The sequence below is a fragment of the Empidonax traillii genome, unplaced genomic scaffold, assembly GCF_003031625.1.
Source record: "Empidonax traillii isolate 1590-97213 ecotype Southwest subspecies unplaced genomic scaffold, ASM303162v1 scaffold1005:size266651, whole genome shotgun sequence".
Lineage (NCBI taxonomy): Eukaryota > Metazoa > Chordata > Aves > Passeriformes > Tyrannidae > Empidonax > Empidonax traillii.
The window spans coordinates 217,692-240,441 of NW_020956198.1; the positions used below are offsets into that span (position 1 = coordinate 217,692).

Below are 22,750 nucleotides of genomic sequence, written 5' to 3' on the forward strand. Positions count from 1 at the left end.
TAACTGTGACACAGACACCCTCCCACGGGCTGCAGCTCCTGCAAGAAAAGCAAGTAGCTGCTCAGCACAAGCACGTCCATACAGGAGGGGGATGTTTTAAGTGCTGACACAGATTTGGCTGACAAACACGGTGCTGGCACACTGTCTCCTTTGAAATAACAAATGGTGCCGCAGAACGTGCTCTGTGGTGCCGTGTCTGTCCCTGGGTGCTGCGAGAGTGTGGCTCCCAGGGAGTTCACCCCGTGAAGTGGCGTGGTCCGAAAAGCAAGACCTTTTTTTTTTTTTTTTTTTTTTTTAAAGTTTATTCCCGTTAAAATAATCCTGCAATTCGAAGTGACCCGGTCGTGTCCATGGGGCATAGGTCTTTGGCAATCCTGGCATACACCCGTTCAGAGCAAGGGGCTGGGCAATAGATCCCTCAATTAATCTATAAGGGTTTGTTTTTTTTTTTTCCCCCCACATGTTCTTAAAGCTGCATAAATAATGATCTTGCAATTCCAGGAGCAGAATCATTTTGTCCTGGCCTGCAGCTCCCCGCCTACCCTGACAGAAGTCTTCTTTCCTACTCTGATCTCCGCAGTCAAGATGCAGCTTATCTTGTGCTGCAGGGAGGGGACTGGGTCTTGGCAGGGCAAGGAGAACACCCAGGTAGGTAAATGAATTGAATCTGTGGCTTTGGCTACTGGGACACCAGGCTGGTTTTATTTCCAGCAGTTATTCAGGGGGGTAAAGAAATGAAACCAAACGTGTAAGAGGGCTGTAACCTCCTGGAACTTGCTTAGAAACACCAGAAAGCACCGATGGAAGGGCCCTGCTTGGCCTGGGGGCCATAAATCTCCAGCTCCACCGGTGCTGGCAGTGCCCCTGCTCTGGCATGGCTGACTGGCAGCGCTGTGGGGCAATACTGGAGGGGAGGGCCCTGCCTCTGCTGCTTTTTGGAGGCATCTTTGCTGCTCTAACCCATTCCCCTCCCAGGACTGTAAAGGCCACTAAGATGATTAAGGGATTGGAGCAGCTGTCACGGGAGCTGGGACTGTTTAGCTTGGAAAAACAAAGGCTTGAGAAGGGGATTCTTGTCCATGTCTTATTAATACCTGGTAGGGGTTAGAGAATCACAGAATCATAGAACAGTAAGGTTAGAAGGGACCACAGTGGGTCATCTGGTCCAACCTCCCTGCTCAAGCAGGGTCATCCCTGAGCACATGGCACAAGGTTGTGTCCAGATGGTTTTTAAATATCTCCAGTGAGGGAGACTCCACACCCACTCTGGGCAATCTGTTCAATCTGCAGTCGCTGCACAGTAAAGAAATTCTTCCTCATGTTCAGGTGGAGCTTCCTGGGCATCAGTTTCTGTCCATTGCCTCTTGTCCTATTTCTGGGCACCACCAAGCAGGGCCTGGCTCCATCCTCTGACGCTCTCCCTTTCAGATACTGATAGAGGTCCCCTCTCAGTCACCTCTTCTGGAAGCTGAACAGGCCCAGCTCCCTCAGCCTGTCCTTGTAAGAGAGATGCTGCAGTCCCTTTATCACCTCTAGCCTCTGCTGGAGCTGGTCCATGTCTCTCTTGTCCTGAGGAGCCCAGAACTGGACACAGCACTCCAGATGTGGCCTCACTTGGCTGCATAGAAGGACAGGATCACCTCTGCCATGCACTTTGCAGCCCAATGCCACCTCCTCCTCAGTGGGGAGGAAGGCTCCGTGTCACCAGCCACATGCTGCCCAAGCTGCTGAACTCAGGAAAAATAATCAAAGCAGCGAGAAGTGTTTTGTGTTGCGAGTGCCAGGGAGGTGGCCCCCTTCATGTTGCCCCCGTCACAGCCACCAAGAGGTCAAAGTTCCTCCCTGGGAGAGCCAGAGGAAACAGCACTTCCTTGCCAGTAAGCTCCCAATAAGCTTCCTCCCCAGCAATCCTCCCAGCAATCCAGCAGCTCCTAGGTGCCAGGCAAGCTGCACGGGAGGGGCACAAAAACCTCCAGCCCCAGGGGAAGGTGGTGAGGGAAAAGCGGCAAGAGGGGGACACAGGGAGCAGTCCCTTCTCCCAGCCCAGAACCGCACAGCGAGGTGGGGGCAGCGGATATCCTGGGATGAGGCACAGCAGCTCAGGGTGGTTTAGCATTCCCTGTCACACCCATCCGGTGGGAGGGCGTTTGGGGACACAGCTATGGCCACCGCAGCTGCTGCAGTCTGCTCCCAGTGCTGGACATGGGTCCTTACTGGTCCAAACTGGAGATCAGGGCCTGGATAACCATTCCCACATGGCAGCAGCGGGAGATGGAGAATGTGTGGATTTACATCCACACACACAGGGCTGTCACTGTTCCAGAGCCAGCCCTGGTTTCAGTGGCTCCCATCCTGTGTGGCCACCTCATACCACCTTGGGTGATGCTTCCCGTGCCCAGCAGCCAAATTTTTGGCAACATTTGGCTGAGGTGCAGGCGGTGCCAGAAGTCACAGTAATTTCCCACAACACCCCGTCACCCTCCAGCTGTCTAAGCTGACCCTCAGCCTGCCCTGCCCCAGGGCACTGGGGCCAAAGAAACACCCTCACAGCGACACCAACACTCATTAAACGTTTGGTTTTATTTCTGGTTTAAAATCAAAATTAGTCATTCTCTGTAATTACATTATATATAGATTTATAGAGACATTATAGAAAAGAATTTTTTGCTTTTGTTTTTCTGCAAAAATCTGTAAATAAAAAATAAAATAGAACAGAACAAACCAAAAAAAAAAAAACCAAACAAAATAAAAAGGTGGCAGCTTCTGTCTGTCCGTCTGTCCGTCCCTCTATTGCTCCTCCTGCCCCTGCCCTCCACGGCACTTCCCAACAGACCAGGAAAGGCTCTGGGCTGGGGCCGCATCTCACTACACTCCCTACGGCCACAGCCGGGGAGCGACAGGAGCACGTGGAGCTGGAAAGAAGAAACGCCAGCAGAATATATTAATATCTTATATTTCATTTTATTTAAGTCCTGGGGACTCCAGGTGGCAGAGGGCAGCAGTCCCCAACGGCCCAGGCAACTCCTGGAAAGAAACAGCAAAGTTTCCAAAGTGCAGGTCCTTCCGGGATGGGACGGGGCGCGCACCCTCGAGCAAGAGGAAGGCGAGAGGAGCAGAGAAATCCGGTGCCTCTCCCCGCCGCCCCGGTCCCAGTGGCCGCAGCCGACGAGGGGGGCAGGAAGGGTGGGCTCGGCGGGTACTTTAAATAGCGATCAGAGGGTGGGATGTGCAGCGAGCCCCCTGCCTGGCCGGGGCCGGGGGCAGGGAAGCGGCGGTGCTCCGTAAGGCAGTGTGCGGCCGTGGCGAGCTGCCGGCGGGGGTAATACTGCGCTGTGGTGCCGAGAGCGGGAGCTGCCGGGTCCCCAGTCCGTGCAAGCCCGGGCGGCCCGGCGGTGCCTGTGCCCTCAGGGGTGGCAGGTGGGTGTGCGTGGGTCTCAGAAAGCTGTACTGGCCATGCTGGCTGGTGCAAAGATCCGTGGGAGGCTGTCCAGGGTCTCCTCCAGCCGCCGGTGAGCTGATTTACCATCTTCCCCTGCAAATACACACCCGTGGTCAGTCATCTGAACTGCAGAAGTCCTGTCCCCTGCCCATCCCTGGCCACCTCCTCCGGCCTTTCCAGGGAAACATGCCTAACGCCTGGCAGAGCTGAGCCTGCATGCTACGGCCATGGCATGGAGACCTCTCTTGTCCTCCTTAGCACACCCTTGGGCAGGTCCCAGCTGGGATCTGGTTCAAAAAGTCCCCAGAGCTCCTGATTCAGAGGTTGCAAATCCTGTTCCTCAGCTGCCCACGCGGGGCAGGGATCACCTGTGTTTGGGCTGCGGGAGCGTTGGCTCGTGGAGAGCCTCACTTGGGGGGCCAAAGGGACCAGTGCTCAGGGCTGTGCCGGCTCCTGCGGCTCCAACAGCTGTGCACATCTGCATGCACCGGCACAGGGGTCCCGAGGGCTCCCCCAGGACCCCCCCGTGCACACACAGGGATGCACATGGGGATACACCCATGCCACGTGACCGCTCTGAGCTCTCTGCCCGGCACCCTCACGCGCAAATGTGCCCACAGCGAGAGGTGGTGTGACACGGACAATCTGCTGGGACAGAGGACACAAGGCGCCTACATGTGCCGGGGTGCCGCAGGGATGGGCACTATCAACATCCAAGACACACAGACTCCGAAACGTGACATGGCTGACAGGCTCTAAGACGGAGACATTCGTGAGCAAAGCGGCGGGAGCGGGGACGAGGGGGACGAGGACGGCTCACGTGTCCCAACCTGTGCAGCAGCTGCCGCGATCTGGAGGCCTAGAAACCCACTCAGATGGTTCTCTCAGGGCCATCTAGCAAATAATAAATAACAACCAGGCTTAGTGCTGTGGCCACGGGATGCCTGGCCCTCACTGCCCGCTGCCAGCTCGCTCTTGCCCGGCAGAGCTTGGGGCACAATGAGTCAGAGTGCGTGGGGTAGGCAGGGACCAGCCCCGGAGCCCGGTCGTCCGTGGGCACTGCTGGCACCAGGAGATGCCTCTTGGGATGCTGTGGGTGGGGAGGGAGCAGAGAAATAGCGGGACACTCACCACACAGCATCAGGCTCTGCTTGGCCGCCTCCCGCACAGGCTCTTTGTCGGTTTGGCACAGGTAAACCAGCTGCTCGATACTCTCCTTGGCCTGCAGAAGAAGCGACAAGGGGCTGAGTGTGGCCAGCAGGGCCGGAGCAGGGACACGGCCCGGAGGGGAAGGCAGCACAGGGCACTGCAGCCCCACAGTGCGAGGAAGCCGCACATCCTGTCCCTTCTCTCCCCATTTCCCTTCCTGCCCTGCCCCTGCCTGCTGCTCCAGCACATTTGGGGCACCCCCAGCTCCTCTCTCCCGGGAGCAGGGGGTTGTGCAGGTGTGTCCGGAGTCACTGGCCGCAGGCATTTCCTCTTCCTTTGGAACACGCTGCCTCCTTCCCCCATCCCTCTCACCTTCAGGCAGCCCAGCGCTGCACACCCTGCCACGCGTGTCTGCACCTCCTCATCCTCCAGCTGCTCCAGAAAGCACACGAGGGCCTGGGGGAGACGGGAGTCAGTGCCAGCACCTGCAGCAGAGCTGGGGGCAGCCCCCCAGGGGCTGTGGCCCCGGCCCATCTCACCCCTGGTTTGCCCAGCACATACCCGTTGGCGGAAGCGGGGGTTTTCTGCCAGGCTGCGCAGCTGGGCCGACACGGCGCTCACCACCTTGCTGTTGCCCTCCACGAGGAGCAGGCTCAGCGCCTTCAGTCCCTCCTTCTTCAGGCGGGCCTCGGGCACGCGCTTCAGGGCACGCAGCACCACGTCCTGGTCGTCCGAGTTGAGGTTCTGTGCCAGCAGCGCTGCAGGAAGCCATCGGCTCAGCCAGGGTCCGGGGAGCCACGTGGCGCTGCCCCCACACCCATCACTGCAGGGCACCCTGCATCCATGCTGGGCAGAGGTGGCCCCACACTTGCTCAGCCCGAGGATGGTTGAGCCTCTGGGTGATGCCCCAGGGTGGTCACGGCAGTGCTGCAGGGTCATCAGTGACTACGGTGATGTTCTGGCACCCCATCCCAGGGCCTAAGGAGGATGGGAGGGCACCCACCTTCCTCTGCCAGCTCCATCATGTAGGTGTCGAGCACCAGGGCGCCGAGCGACTCGAAGTGGCTCCAGTACTGGAAGATGGTGACCTGCTCGCTCTGGGCACTGCCAGGCCGCCGGGGCAGCCGCCGATTCAGCACGTCCTCCACCAGTTTCACACACACTGTGGGAAAAGAGCCAGGATCAGGGTGTGCAGCAGCTGCGGTCACCCCTCGGAGGGGCTCCTGGCACCCACACACCCCCACTCATGGTCACCAGGCGAGGCTGCCAACTTCCCACTCACCAGCATCGGCCAAGCCAGGGTGCTGCTCACTGATGGCTGCTGCGTACTGGGCACTGAGCACCTGCAGGAACCGCTCCACAGAGCAGGTGTAGACGTTGGGCACCTCCACGCAAAGGTCCCAGAGAGGCAGCACGCCCTCCTTCCGCGTCGAGAACTGCACCACTGCAGGGACAGGGGTCGTCAAACCTCCTGAGGCCTGGCAGCAGGATGATGACTCCTGCCCTCCGCCTGGCACAGCCCCTTTGCTGCCAGGCCATGCGCCCACGGGGGGACACCAGGCTTCACACAGCCTCCAGGGTGGCACGGAGGGTCACCTCGGCTGCCAGCCCTTACCGTCGGCGGCCGAGCCGGCCGCTCCGGCGCGCTCCTCCGTCAGCTGGCACACGATCTCCAGCACCTGCGACTCCCGCAGCAGCCTGTCCAGGGCGTACATCTCCTGGCACCGCAGGGGACCGAAGGTGCCCAGCTTCTGCGAGGCACAGCCAAACCAGAGACCTCAGGGACAGAGCTCACGCCGCCCCACACCACAGCGCCTCCGCGCCGTGGCAAGGCACCCCCTGAGGGGGGGGCCTACAGCCCACCCCAGGGTGTCTCCGGCTGCTGTACCCCATCCCTGGTGCTCACCAGCAGCAGGCAGTTGCAGTTGTTGAGGTGAAGCACCAGAGCCTTGTCCAGGAACTCGTTGCCGGTGCTCATGGGGTCGGTGCTGGCCTCAGAGCCGCTGCACATTCCAGTGTCATCTGCCCCCACCTCGCCAGCGCTGGGGGCCCGGGTGCTGCGCAGGGGTCTGCCAGCCTTCCTGCAAGCCAGGGAGAGGTCAAGGCACTGGATCAGCACAGGAAAACCAGATCTGGCCCTTCCCCACCCACAGGGCAGAGTTTCTGCAGGGGCTACAGCACCGCAGCTGTGCAAAGGAGCAGGTCTTGGAGGCAGAGGGACTCAGCCCACCCCCACAGAGAGACGCAGGGTGACACTGTGCCACCAGAAGGACCAGATACTGATGCTTTTTGGCCTGGCCCTTCTCTGAGCTGTGATGGGCCAGTCTAAATGTGCTTGGGCACCCTGGCAGAGGTGGCCATCCCCCATCCCCTGGGCTGCCTCCTGCCCTGTGCCCCATCCCATGAGCCCCACTGTGCACCTCTCGTCTTGGAGAGGCTCCTCCTCAGAGCCCTCCGAATCCTCCATGTCAGAGGTGTTGAGGAAGCTGAAGCTCTCCAGTGCGTGCTCCACGGTCAGGCTGATGCTGGAGGCCCGGCTGAGGAAGACTCCCTGCTTCTGCTGTGGAGGAAGGCATGGTGGGCTTGAATCCTGGTTCACCAGCCAGGACAGCCCTACCACACATTCCCAGCTATGCCATCAGAGATGGCCCCATCTCCATCATCCCTGGGCACTGCCATCAGGGGTGAACCCTGTCCCCATCATCCCTGGAGACCTCCAACTGGGGTGACCCCCTACCCCCATCATCTCTAAGCACTGCCATCAGCGATGATCACCATTCCCATCATCCCTAGGGGCTGCCAGTTGGGGTGACCCCCATCTCCATCCTCCCTGGGCACTGCCAGCGAGGATGGCTCTATCCATGCCCCCTGGCACTGTCAGCTTGGATGGACCCATCCCCCTTGTCTCTAGACACTGCCAGAAGGGATAGCCCTGTCCCCATAATCCCTGGGCACTGCCAGCAGGGCTGGCCCTGTCTCCATTGCCCCCAGGCACTGCCAGCCAGGATGGTCCTGTCCCCATCGCCCCTGAGAGCTCCTCACCAGCAGCATCTCCTCCAGGCGCTTGAGCTCCCGCTCGAGGGGCTGCAGCTCTGGGAACTGCCCCCGATAGTCCTCTAGGGCCGAGCTCAGGAGGCTGATGGCCTCCTCCAGCCCTGAGTCCACCACCTTCCCCCGAGGCACCTCGGGGACACTGGCAGGCAGCGGTGGGGTGGGGACGGGTCTCTCCTCCACAGAGGCTTGTGCCAGTGCCGCAGGGACCTCGGTGTCACAGCCACCCTGTGCTGGCGCCTGGCTCTGCACTGGCTCGGCTCTGCCAGCCTCCACCTCGCAGGAGATGGCCCACGCCGCAGAGGCTCGGGGCTTGGCCTCAGTGTCCCTGTCCTGCCCTGCCACAGCAGCTGCCACCGCGGTGCCGGGGAGAGGGTCTGCATCTCGCTCGCCCGTCCCTGCGTCCTCTGGGCTGGGCATGGGCTCCCAGGGGCTCTCCACAGCCTTGGCCTCCATCGTGGCGTCCACGCTGGCCTCGCTGATGTGGCTCAGAGTCCGGGAGTAGGGCACGTGCCCGTTGGCCACTGCATCCTTCTTGCGGCTTCCCGACTCCTCTGGCTGGCTCCCGGCAGGGGAGACACCGCTGCCACTGGTCCCGAGGCCGGTCTCAGCCTCCTCTGGTTGCTGGGAGAAGGAGATCTCGATGGCCGGGGCGGAGGCCTGCACCTCGGGCTGCACGATGGGCTTGTGCGCAGCGTGGCGGGCGCTGCCGGACAGCTGGGGGCTGGAGGAGTCATCCGAGGACTCGGAGGAGATGGACCAGGCCGTGCCGTTCTCCAGCTCCTCCTGGCGCCGCAGCATGTTCTGCAGAGGGGAGAGTGCTGTCAGCCAAGACCCTCCCCTCCTGCTGCCATTGCTCCTCTGGCTCTCTTCCTGTCACCCAGGGGCAGGATCCAGCTGAGCTGGAGGGCACTGAGGCTGCCAAAGCTCTGCTGGCACAGCAGGATGGGCAGCGAGGTCCCAGCAGGCCATGGCTGCCTATTCCAGCCCTGGATCTCACCCCATGCCAGCAGGCAGTCTGCCTCCCCATGCCCAGCCCCTGGAGCCCTGGGGTGCCAGCTGCTCCCCAGCACAGTGGGATGCAACGCCTAGAGCCAAGGACACCGCCCACCATGGCTGCAAGGACTGAAAGAGGTCCAGCATCAGCTCATGGGGACGGCACCGGCCATCACACCAACACCGTGGTTCAACATCACTGAACTGGTGCCACCAGTTAAGAGTCAAACACCACATTAGAGTCAAACCAGCACCATGACACCACCACACCAGCACCGTCGCCAGCACCACACCAGCACCACGGCACAGCACACCGACGCCACCAGCACAGGGACACAGAGAAGCTTTCTACTCACTACTGCCCAGTTCTTGCATGGGGGTGAACCCTGGCTCCCCTAGCTTGGGGAGCAGCTCTGCAGGACCAGCCAGACCCCAGCCTGGCAGGATCAGGCCTTTGGGCACCAGTGAGGGATGGTGAGTAGGAGACAAGGAGCGGCTACGGCTACTGCGGGATGGCCACACTGCTGGGCTAAGCTACCGGCCTGCTCCAGCCCCGCACTTACACGGCCCTGCTGCGGCCATCTCCCGAGCTCGGCCGAGGAGACATCGCCGCAGGAGCAGCTCTGAGAGAGCTTCTCGAAGAGTGTCTCCCGAAAGATGTCCAGCAAGGACCACCCGCGCTTGTCGGCCGCCCGCTCCGGGCTCTTGGGCAGAGAGAAGAGGAGCTGTGAACGCGGGAGGGAGGAGCGGGCACCGGTACCGGGGAGTCGTGGATGGCTGGATGGCTGGAGAGGAGCTGCCCACCCCAGTCCCTGAGCTGTGCCACCCTCTGAGACGTAGCGTTGGGCACGTCCCCGTGTGGACCTCACCAGCGCCCACCTCTCCCGAGCAGCCCTGCCTGGTGCACACTTACATAGAACGCCTGTTCCCGAAGGGACGGCGTGTCAGGCGGACTCTGGTTGTAGGTGGAGAACCTCTTGTTCACTGTGGGCGCCTTGTTGACAGTGCTGGCTGCTGAGGGCTGGTCATCCTTGTCGAAGGGGCTGGGGAGGACAGCAGGGAGGTGAGGGGTGTGCATCACCTTGGGGGGGGTCACCTCTTGGCATGCCATGCTGGGTATCCCCAGCGCTGCCATGTGCCACCGGCAGTGCCTGCTGAGCTACTCACTTCCAGGTCACCTCCAGGCTGAGTTTGAGGGTGCCCAAGTCGTTGATATCCACAGCCACTACCTGGGGCAGAGCTGCAAAGAGGTCCTTGGTCTCGCAGGACACGTTGCCCACCACCACGTGGTTGGCCAGGCTCTTTAGCTCTGTCACCTGGAGAAGGAGGAGAGGAGGAAATGAAGCCGTGGGCCAGTGAGAGCGAGGCGCTGGAGGGAGATTCGGGAAAGTGGTGGAATCACCATCCCTGAAAATGCTCAAAAAATGTGTGGATGTGACACTTGGGATATGGTTTAAGGGTGGGGTTGGACTCAATGATCACAGTGGTCTTTTCCAACCTAAATGGCTCTGATACAGGGTGAGTAGCTGGATGGCCCACACCATCCCTGCCCTCTTCTGCACTGTACCTTGATGGAGAGGAACTCAGTGATGAGGGGCAAGAAAACCATTTCCTCGCTGTCCCACACCTGCTTGCTGTTCACCTCGATGCGCCCCCGCAGCTTCCACCGCTGCCGCCCGTACTTCATGAAGATCTGGGGATACACAGGGGTGGGTATGGGGGAGACAGGACACCAGGGCGCTCTCTGTGTGTCCCCAGGCACGGCCATGGACCCATGACACCCACCACCACCCCGCAACATGCCCTCCACACCAGCGCCCACCTACACCCCCGAGACACCCCAAGGGCCACAGGGCAGGAGGAGAGCAGAACCCAACCCACATGGTCCCACCAACCTCATACTGGTCACCAGCACAAAGCCGGGCAAAGCCTGCCAGTCCTGCAAGAGAAGGCAGAGGGGCGTCAGCAGGCAGCAGGCAGCCAGGCAGGCAGCGGGACAGGGATGGAGCGGGCCACGGTACCTTTCATCCGGACATGGAACTCGCCCAGCTGGCTCTCCAGATCATTCTCCAACAGACACATGTTCTGGGAACACACAGGTGGAGGGACGGGACCCATCAGCAGGCGCTCGCGGGAACCAGCACCCTGCCAGCCCACCCCTGCCAGCTGCCTCACCTCTGTGTACTCCTTGTAGCCCTTGCTGGCCTCGGCCAGGCTCTCACGTGCCTCCCGGCTGCCCGGAGAGCCCGTGCTGTAAGCCTTGACCATGTTGTGGGCTCCATCCCGGAGCCGCCGCTGGATGCAATACGCCTCGTACAGCTCATCTATCTGCAAGGACAGGCCCGAGCTGCGGTGAGGGGCAGAGTTGGGGACAGCACGGCCACCCTGGTTACCCTGCACCCAGGTTACCCCAAGGCGACCCCGGTGCCCAGCTCTCACCTTGCTGGCATGAAACTCCAGGCGACGCAGGAAGCGCTCGATGGACTTCACTTGCTGGAAGAGCAGAGGAGACGGTGTGAGCGGCAGTGCAGCCCCAGGATGTGCCCTCTGCGTCCCCCAGGCTGTGGCTGGGACACGTCCTGGACACCAGCCCTGCCTGGGAGCTGCAGGGTGGCAGCCACCAGGGAGCACCCACGTGCTGCAGCCTCCTCCAGGCTTCCCTGCTCTCGAGGGTCCTCCAGGAGCCAAGTCAGGCTCCGGGGTGCTTTTTTCCCCAGTCTCAGAGCCAACCCTGCCCCAGCACTCGCTAACAACAGCTTTGTTTGCAAGAAGCAGGATACTCTGCTCCATCCCCTGCCCAGAGCCACCCTGCCTTGCAGAGCCTCAAACCCTCTCCCACCCTGATCCCAAGGGACAGGCAGCAGGGCAGTGCTAGCAGAGCTGGCAGTAGCACATCCCAGGCACATCCCAGGGGGATACGAGGGGGATGGGGCACTGATCCCTCTTACCTTATCCAGATCGTAGAGAAAGCCCTGGAGGAGAGAGGAGAGGGATAAGATGCAGCATAAAGCCAGCTCTGCCCACCCAAGGAGACCCAGCACACTGCACCCACCACCCACAGCATGGCAGTGGGACATGCAGCACCCAGCCAGGGCTGGAGAGTGCATGACAAAGGGACAGGAGCCTCGTGAAACCCAACACCAGAGCCTGGGCTGGCCCCCAAAACACCCCCACAGAAACAGGCTCTGCCCCAGGGCACAGATGGACCACGAGCTGCCCCAGCTGTGCCACAACCCTGGCTGTCTGCCCAAAGCACCGCTCCCTGTAAGGCTCTTCCCAAGCGGCACTCACCAGGCGTGAATTCCTCTTGGACTCGCGGATCTGGGTGCTGAGCTTCTCCAGTTCCAGCTGGTGCACCTCAAGGTAGGCTCTGGGGGAAACCACACCGTGGGGGTCAGGCTGGGATGCTGTGCCCAGGGCTCCTGCCACCCGCAGCCCACACCAACCCTGCACACCTGGCACTGTGTCCCCACTCCCTGTTCCAGCGCCCAGGCATGGGAACCCATTCATGCCTCTGCATGGTGGGATGTGGGACCCCACACAGCTCCAGGACCCCAGGGTACCGTGCCCAGGGGATCTGGCATGTCCCTGCCTGGTGAGAGATGAGAGCTGCCAACCCCAATCCACGTCACAGGCTGTCCCTGTGCCCCTTGGGAGCTCCCTGCCTCCGCCCACCCTGCCACAGGGAGCCCCAGCACTCACGTCAGGCCTTTCTTGAGAGCTTCATACACCTCGTCCAGGCGGTTGGGCTGAGGCACCTTGGGTGGTGGGGATTTGTGGGACATTGAGAACATCCTACTGACCCTGGAGCCAGTCTTGCGGGAAACGGTGGGGGTGAAGGGCGAGAGGTTCCTGGGGAGAGAGGCCGGCAAAGACAGGATGGCCACAGGTCAGCACACAGCACCAAGGTCCTGCTGGATGCCCCAGCCTGCTGGGCACCCTGTCTCAAGTACAGCCCCTGTGAAGGTGGGGAGGTCCCAAGTGCTGGTCAGGGGGAGCAAAGGCAAATGGAGATGGCACCAGCTGGAGCCAAACTGTGTTTCTGGAGTGCCTGTGGGGACATCTCCAGTCCCGGTGCCCCTCTGAAGGGGCCATGCTCTGCTCCATCCCCAGCACCCCAGGTTGCCAGGGGCTTCGAAATGCTCTCTGGGCACTGTGGCAGGGTGACACACGCCACCTTTGGCTTGACAGCCTGTCACCTGCTCACAGGATCAGGCAGAGATGCCAGCGGGTGGCAGCATGGGAGAACCGTGGGGACCAGCAGCCCTGTCACCCCATCACAGAGCGCAGCCACACGGCACAAGGACATCCTCACTGATGCTGTGCCTCTCTGGATGTCACCAAACCTGCTGGATGGAGCTGCCTCCCCCAGCCGACCCACGGGGTGCCGACCCAGCACCCGGGACCCGAACACCACCCTTCCTGCCTTGTGCAATGGAGTCACTCCCCAGCCCAGCCAGCAACGCCTCGCTCAGACCGGCTCTTCCCTTCCTCCCTCCAAAGCATCACCGTGCCACCGGTGCCCAGGAGACACCAGGGGCTGCTCAGTTCCCAGCCTCGGGCTGCACCTCCCATCCTGTGCCGCTCTTCGCAGAAGTGACCAAAACACTTCCCCGAATCATCCGAGGGGGAAATGAATGTCTTGGCCTCCTCCCAAGCTGGAGAGATGGGTAAGCGCCTGATTTCCACCATTTTCCTCCTCATTCCCGTCCTCCAGAGTCCCTGGAGGTAACTCCCACATGCATCTTGCCACCAGCAACTTGGCTGCAGGCATCTAAAAATCCTCCCTATTCCCTGTCCCTAAGCAACCCCCTCTACGTCCACAGATCAACGTGCTGGTGACCTACAAAGTGTTCCTTAGCCCAGGGGCTGGACAGGACCTGGGGACAGGAGCTGAGCAGGTCTGGAAGACTTCTGGGCACAGGGAGGCTTTTCCTGGGCTTGTGCCCACCCAAAGAAGATGCCCACAGCCTGGCCAGGCAGCTTGGCACTGCTTTCCTTGGCCATTTGGCTGAGAGACATCTTCCCCTGGCACTGGGGGGTGCACTGGAAAGTTAGAAGCTTGGGTGGAAAAGGGATTAAAAGGAAAAGGGATTAAAAGCACTGAATTGCTTTAGTCCCACAATCCAACCTGTGGCATTCCCGAGAACCAGCTGTGAGAGGGTATCTGGGAGCTAGGGGTGGTGTGGAGGGGGGTGGTGGGGACAAGCAGTGCGTGGGGTGGTTGTCACCGGCGGGAGGCTCAGCAGAGAGGAGGAGGAGGAGGAGGAGGAGGAAGGGTATGATGGCACCATAACATCGCCAGTGGACAGAGAGGATGAGTAGGGAACGGCTGCTCCTCGCACCACAGTTGACAGGAGGCCAATAAAACCTTCAGTGAAAGGTTTGGGGTGACCCCGAGGAAACCCTGATTCACACCAGCACTCGAAACCCCCAAACTGGCCGCTGCAGGACGTCAAGGCCATCAAGACACTTCAAAGCCCCCCCCAGCTCCACTGCACCCATTAAACACGATGAGATGGTCACAGGGAAGCTCCTAAGAGCGGGTTGAGCTACACCTGTCCCCTCCATGCTCTGGTGGCTGCGGGGTCCTCACCCTGCCTGCGGTACAGCACAGCAGAGGGTTGGGGTGATGGGTTCTGTCTCCCACATGGCCTCAGCTGCTCCCTGTGCAACATCTCCTGGCTACCACAAAGGTCCAGCTGGAGGGGAAGGAGCCTCGGGATGTGCAGCAGGTCCCAAGCCTGTCCCTGTGCCCGTCCCCCCGCAGCAGGCAGCACGAGCAGCCGTCTCCTACCTGAAGGGCCGGTCGGCCGATGAGTTCACTCCGGCAAAGGACTGGCTCCTATTGATCTTGGTGACGAGGACTCGGCGCTGCGGGCGCACAGACAGTGACATCGTTGAGTGTGACCTGGAGGGCCTCCCTGGGGACAATGACACAGCAGGGTCACCAGCAGCAGGGTGGGGACACGCAGGCAGGCAGGGGGTGCCGCTGGCACTGAGAGTGGCACCCACGGACCACGGGCTGCGAACCTGCCCAGCCTCTCAGTCCAAGAACAATCCTGGTGGTGCCGGGACACGGGGCCCATTCTGCCCCCAGGGGTACTGCTGGGTGCCCTGCCCTGGGAGAAGCAGAGCCCTGGACACTGTAAGCACTCAGTGGGGACAGAGCTTGGCACCGTGGGAGCCGCAGGAGGGGGCTGATGCCCAGCGCCTGCCATGGCCCCTCCCAGACACAACCGTGGCAAACCCATGTTTGTGTCTCAGCCCGGACACCTCCTCCTGAACCCCACTTTGCCCCACATCCTGCTGTCCCCCGTGCCACCCTGCTGCAGGAGCAGGAAGGGCGGGGGGCTGGACCCAGACGCCCAGCCCTTCGCTGTCTCCTCGCTCGCTTCCGCTCGCTCCAGCAACCAGGAGGGAAACCCAAGGACAACAAAGCACTTTGGAAAGTTCCTGGCTTTGCCAGGAGCTCTGTGTTGGGGAAGAAAAGGTTGAGCCATTCCCCACCAGACCCTGGAAAGTCTGTGTGGGCAGCACATGTCCAGTCCCACAGCTGCTGCACCCCTGCAGTGATAGTGCCAGGAGGCCTGAAACTGGTGCCGGTACCTGCCTGTCCCCACCATGGCCAGTGCAGTGGATGCCAACCAGGACGACGCAGGTTTCTGGATCTTGGGGCAGGAGCATCCCTGCAGCCCTGGCTGGAGCTCAGGGAGGGCAGCCCAAAGCACAAGGGAAGAACAGGGGAGTCTGGGGCTCCCCACCACCCCCAGCAGTGCCAGCTGGGCACAGGGAGGAGCCCAGCCCACGGGGCAGCCACAGAGGAGCAGGGTGTGGGATGCTCCACTTCACTCTGCCCACTGCTGATGGCAGCTCAGTGCCCCTGTCCCTGACAAGCCCGAGCTGAGCTGTGGGTTGGGGAGTCTGGAGCTGCTGGGGATGAGCCCACACGGTGTCCTGCAGCCACACACCCTGCCAGGAAATGCCAGGCAGGGCCCCAGGGATGCACAGCTTCCCTGGTTGGCAAACTAGGCCACAGCCACCTCCCCGTATCCCAGGGGGCTCAATCCTGCCTCCAGCATGGCCGACAGCCAGTGGGCATCACAGGGACGCAGGCTCTGCTGGGGATTCCACCGCCATCCCCTCTCCTTCCCCCGGCACAACAAACCCAGGATTCCCACTCGACCTGGCCCCACGTGGCTCACACCCACTCAACCACCAGTGGGCATCGCCCCAGGGCCCTGCCCCTCACCACCCCACACGCCAGGCTGGGGCCAGGGATTTGCAGTGCTTGGGATGAGCCAGAGCCCTCCGGAGTCAAAGACAGCCGCTCACCTCTATCTCAGCGGGGCTGAGAGGCAGCAGGTCCATCTGGTTCCGCCTCGGCACTCGGGTCCCGGCCCAGGACCACGGAGCCGCTCGGTGGGTCCCACAGCCTCGGTGCTATCTGGGTGCCAGTGCCTCCATTTTCCAGGACAACACTGTCCCAATTAAGCTCATTAGAAGGAGCTGTAATCCCTGGCAGCCCGGCTGACCTGCAGGCCTGGGCAGATTACCCTCTGTGGGGCTCTTTAATCTGCTCCCCAGCGAGCGAGCCAGGCCTGTGGCTCCCCTGCTTGCTCCCCAGCTGGGTGCTACAGCAGCTCATCCCCAGGGGCAGCACCCACCACCCCTAGGATGTCCGGGGTGGGTCACAGCTCCTTTGGGTGCTCATGGTCCTGCCAGCCCATCCTTCTCCAGCCCATGCTGCCATCTGGGGGCTCAGGGGGAGCTCTAAAGAGGTTTTCCCAGGCAGGAGCCCACACTTAGAGCATCACAGGGGAGAGGGATGCTGGGAGCATTGCAAGGGAAGGAGGACCCTGGAGGTGTCACAAGGCAGGAGGATGCTGGGGATGTCGCAGGGAAAGAAGGACACTGGGGGTGTCGTGGGAGTGAAGGATGCTGGGGGTGCTGCAGGGGACTGATGCCGCAGCACAACTCCCCAGCAGAGTCAGAGCAAACCCCAGCCACTTGCCCCAGCACCTCAGAGACTCCAGCAGCCTCTTGTGCCGTGCTGGGTCACGCTCTAAAGCACCAAAGGCTCCTGCACTGGCACAGGGAGCAGTGCCATGAGCGGTGGCTGCTGACAGGACGACATCCCTGTGCTCCAGCCCTGGAACCCAGCTCTCCCCCCAGACACCCACCACAACACACCGTGGCACCCTGCATCCCCACGGCTGGCACCCTGCAACACAGATAACTGTGACAGGACCCCAAATCCCCTTCGAGGAGGGGGACACCACGTCCCTGCTGAGCCCAGCACCAGAGGGCAGCCAGCTGGGCGCCAAAGGGCAGCTCTGCTTGCGAGAGGCAGGGCAGGCAGGGTGTGGGGTCTCTGCTCCTGGCACGCTTGGGCTTGGCTCACAGAGGAGGAAAAAACCCAGCACAGTGCATTCCTGACATTACCGAGATAAGAGGTACCTGGTACCAGCAGCACAGGCAGCCCCCTCAGGGAGCACAGCCCAGGGCACCCGTGGAAAGGCCACTGCCTTTCACCCAGGCTGGTGAGCCCTGCACCAGGCTTACCAGGAGGCTGGCACCAACACAGCACTGACACACGTGTCCCTGCCATGTCCCTGCCCCAAGCACATCCCTCCTTTTCCTCAGAAGCAGACGCAGAGGTCCTGCCCCAAAGGTTCAGTCCCAACAAGCCCCACCGCCCCCTGCCCTTAATTAGGGCTTCGGTGCTAACGAACCTGCCTCCCAACCAGGGTTTTCACCTTTTCTGTGCCACAGACTGCCTCCAGCTCCCCCGGCGTAGGAAACACAATCCTGGGAGTCTTGTCCCTCTGTCTGTCTTCAGCCAGCACTGCCCATGGGCAGAGGCCAAAAGGGCAGCGAGCAGCTGGGCAGGTGGCACAGCGTGGGGTGCTGGAGCCCACCCCGGGGCTCTCCAGCCCGGCTGCCAGCTCCTCTCTCGACGCCCGGTGCTCTGGAGATGATTGGGATCCCAAGAATGCTGGTCTGAGCGGTGGAGGGGGCAGTCCGACCGGCTGGGTTGGTCCCAGCTGGTTTCTGTTTCCGACACTCAGACACCAGCCTCAGGTCGCTCCGGCGGGTTTATCAACACTGCCCTGGTCGGAGACGCCCCAAACTGGCTCCCCCCCCCCCCGAGTCCCCAGCCCTGCAGCCCTGGGAGCTGGAGGTGTTCAGATCAGCATCTCCAGGGATGTCACTCACTGATGGCCACCAATGCCCAGGGTGGACAACCCAGCACCCTCCAGCACCCCTGACCTCTGCGGGGGCACCCACGACCAGCCAGCAGCACCCACAGAGCACGGACACACGTTCTCCTGGGGCCAAGGGGTTTCCCCAGGAGGGCCTGGGCTTCGGTCCCCACACTGATGGCACTGCGCCCACCCCCTGGGGCACAGCGGGGCACCAGTGTCCCCCTGCAGTGGGGGAGGCCACGGTGGCCACAGGACCATCCATCCTGCCCGTGGTGTCTGAGGCAAGCGGGGGGGTCCTGCCAACCCCCTGCCCCAGCACCCTGGGGTGAAACTTGGGCACACGGCGGGGGTGACCTCGGGAGCCTGTGAACTCAGCCCGCTGGCACCGCTCCCTTCGGAGCAGCCGCTGCCGGGTCCGTGTTTGCACAGCTGTGGCCCCGCTGCCCTAACCCCGGCACGTACCCCAGCCCCCGCCGGCCCCTTCCGGCCCCGGGACGGCCCTTGGCCTGCTCCCAGCGTGGGCTGGAGCAGCTCTTCCCTCCCATCGCTCCTCATCCCTCCCCGCCACAGAGGATGGGAGCATCCGGGGACCGGTGCCATCCCGCCTTGGTCACAGGGAGCCTGGGAGCCGCCTCTTCCCTGACCTCCTCCATGCTCTGCCTCTCCTCCAGCAAGGCAGGACATCCCCCAGCTCCCCCACGTGCTGGATGAGGAGGGGGACTGGGGGGGTTTTGGGAGTCAGATGAGTCAGTGAATGGATTCCAGCTCCCTGTGACTCAGCTGGGAGAGAAACTCCTGGTCATAAGGTCACAGCCCCACCGCAGCAGGGGGTGCCGGTTTGGTTGGAGGGTGCTGGGTGCTCTCAGCTGTTTGGGTTGGATGGGTGCTGGGTGCTCTTGGCCTTGTGGCAGTAGGGGCATGGCGGTGATATCCGCTCCTGTGGCCGTGGGAGGCCGCCGGCTCCTCGAGCCAAGTGGGAGGGCAGCAGGAAAGGGAAGGAGCTGCGAATGGGAAGAATTGGAGGAAGTGCTTATTTACCCCGCGGAGTATCCCCACGGAAGGGCAGGGCACGGCATGGCACGGCACAGGCAGACACTCACAGCCAGTCCCTCGGGGGGGCTCACAGCCTCCCACCCCAGCACCCATCCCATGGGCTCCCTGCTTCCAGCCAGAGGGGGATGCAAGCCCCAAACTGTGACCCAGGGAAGCGGCCACCATTGGGCCAGGGGGTTCCTCAGGGCCTGTCAGAGCTGGAGACCAATGTGGCTCCTGAAAACCAGCCCAGGACCACCACAGTTCTCCATCACCAAAGGCACAGACTGAGCACCCAGTCAGGACCCGCACGGACACTGCTCACTCCCATGTCCTGTGAGATGGGACTGCAGCCTGGCCAGGAGCACCAGACCCTGCTCCTGAGTGGGCTGTGATCCCTCTCAGAGGTGCTGGGATCCTCTGGAAGGATCCTTCTGGGATTGGCATAACCTTGCAGAGGTCCCATGTACCACCTTACCCCTGACCTGCACATCTCCAGGGTGCTCTGTTGGGTACCAGTACCTTCCCCCACAAATCCTGCCTGGGTAACTTGGTCTGAGTGCACAAGAGTAGCCCCAAGAGCCTCCGTTCTGCCCAGTTCCCCTGGGGCCACCATGCCAGGGATGTTCAACACAGAGCCAGGCTCTGTTTGCCCTCATTACACGTGGGGGCACGAGGGGGAGAAAACCAGTTTGCCCAGGAAAGCCGCACCACCGTGGCATCGGGGGGCTGCCGTGGCATCAGGGGTGCATCACCCGGGAGCAGAAGGCAGCTGTGGCCCCTCTCCTGCCTTGAGACGCAGAGCCTGGGTCCCAGTGGGGACACCAGCAATGCCGGGCGGCCAGTGGGTCCTATCCTGCACGGACACCCTGATCTGACGCCCCGTTGCTGCAAGCCGCGGTGACAGCCGTGTCCCTTGCAGGTGGCGGGTGCCTGTGTCCTTGGTGCCCCGGTCAGGGAGAGCTCTCTTCCCGAGGAAACCCCTCACCCCAAAAAACCCCGCAGGAGCCCGGCCACGTCACTCGGGAGCCCCAAACAGCGGGGCGTCCCCAAATTAAGGCGGTTTGCCGGCCAGCCCCGGTGCTGCCGGTGCTCGGTACCTTTCGGTTTGCCATTCATGGCGCGCTGCCGCAGCACATCCCCCTCGGGCTGGGGTCACCGTCCAGGGGGGCTGTGGCTCTCTCATGCCGTCCGTCCGTCTGTCTGTCTGTCCGGGTGTGGGGGCCGTGGCCGGAGGGCTCCCCCCGGGCAGCAGTCTCCTCCCACGCTTCCCCTGCCCGAGGGCTGACATCACTGCCCAGCGCCGCAGCAGCCCCGCCGTGACTCAAGGGGGACGGAGGATGGGAAGACACGGGAGGATTCCCGACCCCCTTGGACGGAAGGGGCCCCACCAGCGCTGGCTGCTCCCGGAGCGCAGCACAGCTCAGTCCCCATCCTTTCTCCCCCTCGGGAAACTGAGGCACGGGTGGGAGGGAGGGGAACATGCTGCAGTGCAAACTCCCCCCACAGCCCCTCTCCGGGTCTCTTCCCTTCGAGGGACCGCGTTCCCTCTGGCACCCAGGGCTGGCAGTGGGACAGGGAGCACACACTGCCCTGCCCAGCACAGCACCGTCCCCGAGCTGCTCCGGCCCCCGGGATGGGGTGGGGGGGATACACAGCCCCTCACCCCCATCCCTGCCGGCTCCACTGCAGGCAGGCACAAAGCCGTGGGCAGCCGACACTCACCACTGCTGCCTGCTTCTGCACTGCTTGGGTTTAAACATATATATATATATATATATATATATATGCAAATATATTTATAGATAGGTATATAAAATCACCGTGGCTTTGCTGCAGGCTTCCCACATTCCCACTATTCCCGTGGCATGCCTCTGGGCACCCTGCAACACCCAGGAGACACTGGGAAAAGGGTTTCCTTGCTCGTAAGTCCCCACTTTTTATCCTCTGAGCCTCCAAAGCCTGGGAGAGGCTGGCTCCAAAAATGCTGGGTGCAATTCTCATGTGGGAAAGAAGGATGTCCCGCTCCCCATGGGGATCCAGGTCCCAAGGGGTGGTCCAGCAGACCCACCTGCCCTTCATGCCAATGCCAGAAGCACCTCCCAGCCTCACAACTCCCTGTTTAGGGCACAGGGATGCCCTAAACAACCAGAGGACTCTGTGGCACAGTTGTCACCCCACTCCAATGCTGTAGATCCCTGTAGAGGTCCTGGTCCTGTGGCACCCAGGCCTGGCACACCCTTCCAGCTCTGACAGAGGCTGAAGCAGCCAGCTCCATCCAGGCTGGGACCAGCTGCCATCACCACGTCACTGGGGCAGGAAGAAACACCTCCTCCCAGGCTCCTTTCCTGTTTGCTGCTGATTTTAGAGCGAGGTCAGGCCAGGTTCAGGAGGAAAAGCACTGGAGTCTTGGGGGGTGCTTGAAGAGAAGGGGTCCTCCCAGACAGTTAACCCCTTCCCTACAGGGTCAGCCTGTTGTGGGGCTGCCCAGAGCTGGTCCCCTCCCTTCAGGTCCTGCAGGCAACAAGAAGCATCTGGGGCTTCCTCAAAGAGTGGCTTGGCTGCCCCACCGTGGTGACCCACACATGGCTCTGGAGCCAGCCACAGCTGGGACTTGCAGCAGTGCCACCAAAGAGTGCTGTGACCCAGGGCACCCTCAGGCCCTGGTGCCCAGATGGGCACACAGCACCAGCCCCACTGGGAGAGCAGCTGGGAAAAGAACTGGTGAGGCTGGGCTGGCTCTGAGCAGCATCCAAGGAAAAACCATCCCAGACTGCCCACCTGCCTGCAGCCTCCCTGCCAGAGCCACGGGCACAGAGGGAGCCAACAGCCCAGCACGCTGCAAAGCCCATCTCCACCCCAGCCTTCAAGAACCTGAGAGAACACCGTGCCTTCCTCCCTCCCACGGACAGGATGCATCCTCCTGAGGGAGGGGCAGAGTCCCACCCCGGCGGCTGTGCTGGGCAGGATGGGGGGGGGGGTCCCACCACGCGGCTTTTCACCCCGTGCTGCTTCTCCCCGGGGGAATGGCATCACCGCCGGCACCGCCCCGGCTCCGGCCATCCCTCTGCAAAGCCCGCGCCGCGCTGGCATCCCCGCCGAGCCAGTGCCCGGCGCACGGCCAGGCAGCGCGCCCGCGGCCACGGCCCATGCCAGCTTGTTTGTTCTCATTAAAGGTTAATGAGAAAGCCACGCTAGAGCCGCCCGAGCGCCGCGGGAGAGGCGTTCCCCCGGTGCCACGCAGGGTAGAACGAGGGGACACCCAGGCTTCCCTCGCGGAGGGGTGACAGCCGGGCTGTGCCGCTTGCTGCCCGCCTCTCCGCGGCCCTGCCCGCTCTGCCGGGGGGTCCCTGTGGCAGCTGGCACGAGGGTGAGCCGCCTGGCATGGCCCCGTCCCGGGCATCACCCATGGGGAGACCAGCAGGAGCGGGTAGGAGGTGGGGTCAGGCATTCCAAGTGTGGCAGAGGGTGCCAGAGGAGGACATGTGACATCAGCCATTCCCTCTGGGCACCTCACAGCACCCTGCCAGGCACTGGGCAGGGACACCTGGCCAAGCGAGGGCAGAGGAAGGGCACAAGTTGCGCCAGCAGCACCAGGGCCTGGGTGGTAATTGAGTTAAATGAATCCCTGGCCCTGGCTTGGCGGTGGATAGGGTGGGGATGCAAGGAAAGGGACATCTCCATGGCCACATGCAGCGCTGGTGACCCTCGATCCTCACCAGCCTGGCTCAGCTCAGCCAGCCAGGGCAGCTTCCTCCATCCCCCTGCAGCAGCAGGGATGTGGGTGTAATGCTCCAGGTGCACCCTCTTTGGGGGTGTCCATTTACACCCTCCTCTTGCCAGGCCTGGGGAGCTGCCCTGGGCATCCCCACCC

General features: G+C 62.2%; 1 protein-coding gene across 6 annotated transcripts in view; it reads right to left on the reverse strand.

Annotated features, from left to right (window-relative positions):
* Nucleotides 1–2,558: 2,558 nt before the first annotated feature.
* Nucleotides 2,559–22,750, reverse strand: part of RIPOR1 (RHO family interacting cell polarization regulator 1) — a 32,186-nt gene continuing 11,994 nt past the window's right edge. For 3 of the 6 annotated variants that reach the window (XM_027904048.1, XM_027904049.1, XM_027904045.1), the window contains 21 exons: nt 14,433–14,559; nt 12,338–12,487; nt 11,927–12,005; nt 11,584–11,607; nt 11,075–11,128; nt 10,811–10,963; nt 10,657–10,720; nt 10,531–10,574; nt 10,203–10,328; nt 9,803–9,951; nt 9,549–9,678; nt 7,631–8,443; nt 7,009–7,148; nt 6,495–6,669; nt 6,204–6,339; nt 5,871–6,032; nt 5,592–5,750; nt 5,150–5,346; nt 4,961–5,044; nt 4,571–4,661; nt 2,559–3,532 (listed from right to left, as the gene is read on the reverse strand). In XM_027904048.1, the coding sequence (XP_027759849.1) occupies nt 3,435–3,532; nt 4,571–4,661; nt 4,961–5,044; nt 5,150–5,346; nt 5,592–5,750; nt 5,871–6,032; nt 6,204–6,339; nt 6,495–6,669; nt 7,009–7,148; nt 7,631–8,443; nt 9,549–9,678; nt 9,803–9,951; nt 10,203–10,328; nt 10,531–10,574; nt 10,657–10,720; nt 10,811–10,963; nt 11,075–11,128; nt 11,584–11,607; nt 11,927–12,005; nt 12,338–12,487; nt 14,433–14,533 (3,129 nt within the window). In that variant the 5' untranslated portion in view covers nt 14,534–14,559 and the 3' untranslated portion in view covers nt 2,559–3,434. Of the gene's footprint in view, nt 3,533–4,269; nt 4,334–4,570; nt 4,662–4,960; nt 5,045–5,149; nt 5,347–5,591; nt 5,751–5,870; nt 6,033–6,203; nt 6,340–6,494; nt 6,670–7,008; nt 7,149–7,630; nt 8,444–9,548; nt 9,679–9,802; nt 9,952–10,202; nt 10,329–10,530; nt 10,575–10,656; nt 10,721–10,810; nt 10,964–11,074; nt 11,129–11,583; nt 11,608–11,926; nt 12,006–12,337; nt 12,488–14,432; nt 14,560–17,394; nt 17,936–19,976; nt 20,260–22,750 lie in introns of those variants that run through there. The other 3 variants (XM_027904047.1, XM_027904051.1, XM_027904046.1) reach the window with 3 other exon arrangements.